General features: G+C 51.3%; 1 protein-coding gene across 1 annotated transcript; it reads left to right on the forward strand.

Moving 5' to 3' along the window:
- Window positions 1-807: 807 nt before the first annotated feature.
- Window positions 808-2,866, forward strand: LOC113196427 (antileukoproteinase-like). Its single transcript, XM_026408345.1, has 4 exons — window positions 808-894; window positions 1,528-1,689; window positions 1,996-2,145; window positions 2,718-2,866. Exons 1-4 carry the CDS (start codon window positions 810-812, stop codon window positions 2,720-2,722), a joined length of 402 nt encoding a protein of 133 aa, XP_026264130.1. The 5' UTR covers window positions 808-809; the 3' UTR covers window positions 2,723-2,866.
- Window positions 2,867-4,727: the final 1,861 nt, after the last annotated feature.

The following is a 4,727-nucleotide window of genomic DNA, read 5'->3' on the forward strand; positions in this document are numbered from 1 at the left end:
GAGACTGGCACACTGCTTTGTCCTGTTACCTTAGATTCATTTTGACTATTTTCAGTGATGAAGGACACGACTAATTTATTCTTTTCAGAGTTCTTCCACAGTTTTCATCTTTTTGTCTCTGAAGAGGACCATTTGTTAGAATCATTGCATCTCAACAGGTGGGAAAACTGAACTCCAAAGAAATTTGCTGGGAGCAGGGATTTCTCAGTGCTTGTTTCACGTATTTAGCGAGTGGCTTCCACGTTTCGGTCATGGAACAGACTCTGCGGATGTAACGGTACAGATAATTTGGGAAAGAAATATCTGTTGGTTGGGTGATGCGTCATCTGCATTTTTTGAGAAAGAAATCTCATTAAGCAATCAGTAGGGTGCTTTCACAATCTGAGAGAGTCCAGAAATGTCAGAACTAGGGGTGTATTGCACAAACCTCAGCTGAGCGTCCACGTCTCCTGTTTCAGCTCCAGGTCCAGGGAGCACAGCCGACCTCTCCCCCCTCTTCCATGTGCAAGACTAATTAATGGGCTGCTTCCTCACAACGCTCAGGCTCAGACAGACATCCCCAACCGCCTCCTTATCAGTCTGGTGACAACCTCTTCTCTGATGGTTACTCTCTTGGTCTCAGAGTTCCATCTGAAACAGGAAAGGGCTGCCATCTCCCTGGTCTCATGATTTTTGGTCTCTGGCTGAGCTTCCTGCCGGGAGCAGCAGCAGCTGGGAGGAGCCAAAACCTTCTGTTGGGGGCCACACCCACTGGCAAAGGTATAAACAGTGAGCTTTGGCGCTGGCTCTCAGAGCCACCTGCCTGCACCATGAAGTCGAGCAGCCTCTTGCCACTCGTGGTACTTCTTGCCCTGGGAACTCTGGCTCCTTTGGCTGTGGAAGGTTCTGGAAATGGTGAGTTGGAGTTACTCTGGCCCCATCTTGCCTGAAGCCTCAGAGGTGGGGGCTCCTGATGGCGTGGGAATGTCCCCCTCTCTAGCCTCTGATCTCTCAACTTCGTTTCTGAAGACCTCGCTGAGGGTCGGTCACACATCTGTCTGGGCTCCAAGGTCTCGTGTGACCCCCAGCGTGTGGAAATGCTCTGTGCACCCAGCCGTCCGTCACCCAGGTCTTCCTCCTCTGTTTCTCTCTCTCCCTGCTCTCCACCACCTTCTCCTACGCTCTAACACCATGGCCATCCAGTCCCAAGAACCCAACTCCCTGGTCTCCTGACTCTCTCTGCTCCTGGTCTTCAGTCTCCGTGTTTCTGTCTCTTTCATTCTCATCATCTCTCCTGCTGCTTCCATCCAGCTTTGTCTCTATCTCTTGATCTCCATCATCCTTTGCCTTCATCTTGGGTCCGTGACTTCCGGGGCTTGTGAACCTGATTTGTTCAAACCTGTCGCTGTTTCTGGAGGGCATTTCCCTTTGGACTTGTGGACAGCCACTGAGGTGAGTGTCTCTCCTCCTGGGAAGTGGTGCTTTGCCGGAGACTCTTGATGGCTACGCGAGCACCCAGCCTCTCCTGACCTTTGACTTTCTCTTTAGAATCTCTGAAAGCCGGAGCCTGCCCTGCTAGACCACAAGTCCGGTGCATCCGATATGAGGAGCCCCAGTGCCGGAGTGACTGGCAGTGTCCGGGGAAGCAGAGATGTTGCCCTGATTATTGTGGCATCAAATGCTTAGATCCTGTTGCCGTCCCCAGATCAGGTAAGCTGGTAGAGGAGGGAGCTTGGAGACCCAGTGCCTAGGGGCCCAGCTTGGAGGAAGGGTTCCTGCCAGGCCTCCTTCTTTGTCAGTCACACTGCCTCACACAGGAAGTTAGCCCATCCCTTCAACACTGGACAGCTGGTCACCTGCACCAACTGGGGGGCAGGATGGGAGGGGAGCCAGCTGCTACTCCAGGGGATGCCTTAGTGGGAAGGAGGCTCGATGGGGCTCGGGAGGAGCAGACGTTGGGTCGAGAAGGACAGGGTGTCCCAGGTACAGACTGACATGTGGCTCTGCCCTCACCAGTGGAGAGTAAGCCTGGGAAGTGCCCAGTGGTCAAGGGTCAGTGTATGATGCTTAACCCCCCCAACCACTGTGAGACGGACAGCCAGTGTGACGGGGACTTCAAGTGCTGCCTCGGCATGTGCGGGAAGCTCTGCGTTTCCCCCGTGAGAGGTAAGGAGGGGGCTGGGGCTGGTCCTCTCCCTCCCTGCAGCCTCCCAGCTTCCACCCTCTGGGGGTTCAGCCCTGTGTGCCGGGAGTCCCGCACCTCAAGCACAGCCTCTGTGGGACTCCCTCATCCCTCAAGGGCACTGTTCCCTGGGTGGCGGGGGCGAGGATTTCCAAGGAGCACCTGTGGATTTGATTCTATTCCAGCCTCGGGGGAGAGCTCTGGGCAAATCCCTTTCTGAGCTTCAGTCTCCTTATTTGAAAAAGTGAGCATATGGAGATGACAGTGTTTGGTAAAGCACCCTCGGCACTAAGTATTCATTATTCAGGTGGTTTACATCACTGTGTCCAGGCTCCAGGCCCGAAGGATCCGTGGGGTTTGAGGATGATCTAGTTCGAACTCTGAGTTTGAGTTTTTCAGTGAAATGAATCCTGAGTTCAGTCTCCTGACACCCAAACTCTTTCAACTCTACTGCCTTGCTGTTTTCTTTTATTTCAGGGGCCTCGGTACAGGAAACGATGTGGCAATGATTTGTCTTGTTCCTACCCTGAAGGTCTTATCTGCTTTTCTCTTACAGCTTGATTCCTGCCGTTGGAGGTGCCTCTGGGTTCCTAGTCTGTGTGGTGTGGGAACTCCCGTTCTGCTGCCAGGTGGGATTCTGTGGTGAGGACTTGGCTCCTCCACCCGTAGGAAGACCTTTTGGCAAGCACTTGGTACCCAGGAGGCTTTCAGGAGATATGCTAATGATGAATAAGTAAATGAACTTATTTCTCTGTGTACAACTTGCTTCTGTGATTCACTGAGGTTGGGTGGGAGTGAGGGACCCTTCTGGTTTCCTGCTGGAGATATGGAGAGGACGGAGGAGGCTCGGGGTTCCGGGAGCCTATCATGAGGCTGGGAGTTTCTATCATGGATCTCCCGGCGCTGGCTCTGTGGTGTCTGGAGAAATGACTTTAGCTCCTAAATGTCATTTTTTCAAACAAAGTGCCAACAAAAAATCACTTTATCAGTGTTGAGAGCATTGAAAGGTACATCCTGGGAACCCTCTGCACCTCATGGCCTCACGTTGCCTGCTGGAATGAGTTTGAATCTCTCACTTCTCTTTCCCAAGACATCATTTCTTCTGTGTTCACGTAAAAATACTGCCATGATGCCTGGCAAGGTGGCGCACACCTGTAATCCCAGCAGCTCGGGGGGCTGAGGCAGGAGGATCGCGAGTCCAAAGCCAGCCTCAGCAACAGTGAGGTGTTAAGCAATTCAGTGAGACCCTGTCTCTAAATAAAACACAAAATAGGGCTGGGGATGTGGCTGAGTGGCAGAGTGCCCCTGAGTTTCATTTCTGGTACTCCTTCCCACCTCCAAAAAAGAATATTGCCATGGTGATCATGTTGATGAGTGACTGGTGGTCAGTACCATCGGAATGGGAATGAGCAGACCAGGCTTCTAGAGCCAGGGAGCAGGCAGAGATGTGCTGCACGTTTCTCTGTGCTCTTTGGACTGTGGTAGACTTGGGTCTCAAAGCCAGCTGGTGTCCTCGACAAGTCAGTGCTCCAGTTCCCAGGTTGGGGATTTTTAAAAATTCTTGTGGGCAGTGAAGGACATGAGAATTTAATCTGGGATTGGAAAAAAAAAAAATGTTAGTCTTGTTTCCCAGACTGTTAGGTAAGGGGGTGAGGCAAATAGGGGGGAAATGTTGATTTAAAATAGCAATGAATTTCACCTTTATGTATATCCACAAAGGACTAAAAAAAAAAAAAAAAACATAAAAAACAGAAGGAAGACCCAGAGGAGAAAACAGGGGGAGGGAGGAGGCGAGGGAAAGGGAAGTACTGGGTTCTGAAGTGGATCAGATTATATCCCATGCTTGTTTGATCATATCAGAATGAACACCAATATTATGTGCAACTATAGTGCACTAATTTTTTAAAAAAGTGATGCCATTCACCTAGAGGGAGGGGATGGGGTGAGGAAGACGGCAGAGTCAGGCAGGATGAGACCGGTAGCTGGAGCCAGCAGCTCAGGCTCCGGGGAGGGAGAGGAAGGGGAAGGCACTGGGAGTGAGATGGGTCAAATCTTTTGTGCAAGGACGGACATGGCACAGTGAATCCCACTAGTAAGTAGAGTTATAATGCACCAGGAAAAGGAGGCTTTTCATAATAAAAGCCCTAAAAAAAAAAAAAAGCTACCTGAGGTCAAACAGCAAGGTTTATACTCAAAGCAGAAAGTGGGCCGGTTCGGCTTTCAGTCAGGTCTCCCAGGGCAGCGACTGGGTGTGTTAAACTGGCTGACTCAGCGAAGAGGCAAAGAGAGAGAGAACCCTTTTACGTGTTCTCTGGGTGAGGAAGCCACCCTCCACGTGGGCCCGAGGGATCCTCACACTTCACACGCTCGTGTCGTCCCACCCACATTTTTCTATGGTGAAATATTGCACAGACGACAGTTAGCATCTTTATGAGACGAGGTGATAAAACCGCAGCTTCCGTTTGGGGAGCAGCTCTTTCTCCTTGACCGTTTGCTCTGGGGGACTGTAGTTGTCATGTCATGAAGACAGGCCATCTGGGGAGTGGCCCACAGGGTGAGGAATGAC

This window comes from Urocitellus parryii, chromosome 6 (assembly GCF_045843805.1).
Source record: "Urocitellus parryii isolate mUroPar1 chromosome 6, mUroPar1.hap1, whole genome shotgun sequence".
In the NCBI taxonomy this organism is placed as follows: domain Eukaryota; kingdom Metazoa; phylum Chordata; class Mammalia; order Rodentia; family Sciuridae; genus Urocitellus; species Urocitellus parryii.

Excerpts from the sequence above, each read along its gene's own strand:
- LOC113196427 (XM_026408345.1), top strand. The coding sequence starts at position 810 with ATGAAGTCGAGCAGCCTCTTGCCACTCGTGGTACTTCTTGCCCTGGGA. Across the intron at positions 895-1,527 it reads TGTGGAAGGTTCTGGAAATG|AATCTCTGAAAGCCGGAGCC; the intron begins GTGAGTTGGAGT and ends CTTTCTCTTTAG. Across the intron at positions 1,690-1,995 it reads TGTTGCCGTCCCCAGATCAG|TGGAGAGTAAGCCTGGGAAG; the intron begins GTAAGCTGGTAG and ends TGCCCTCACCAG.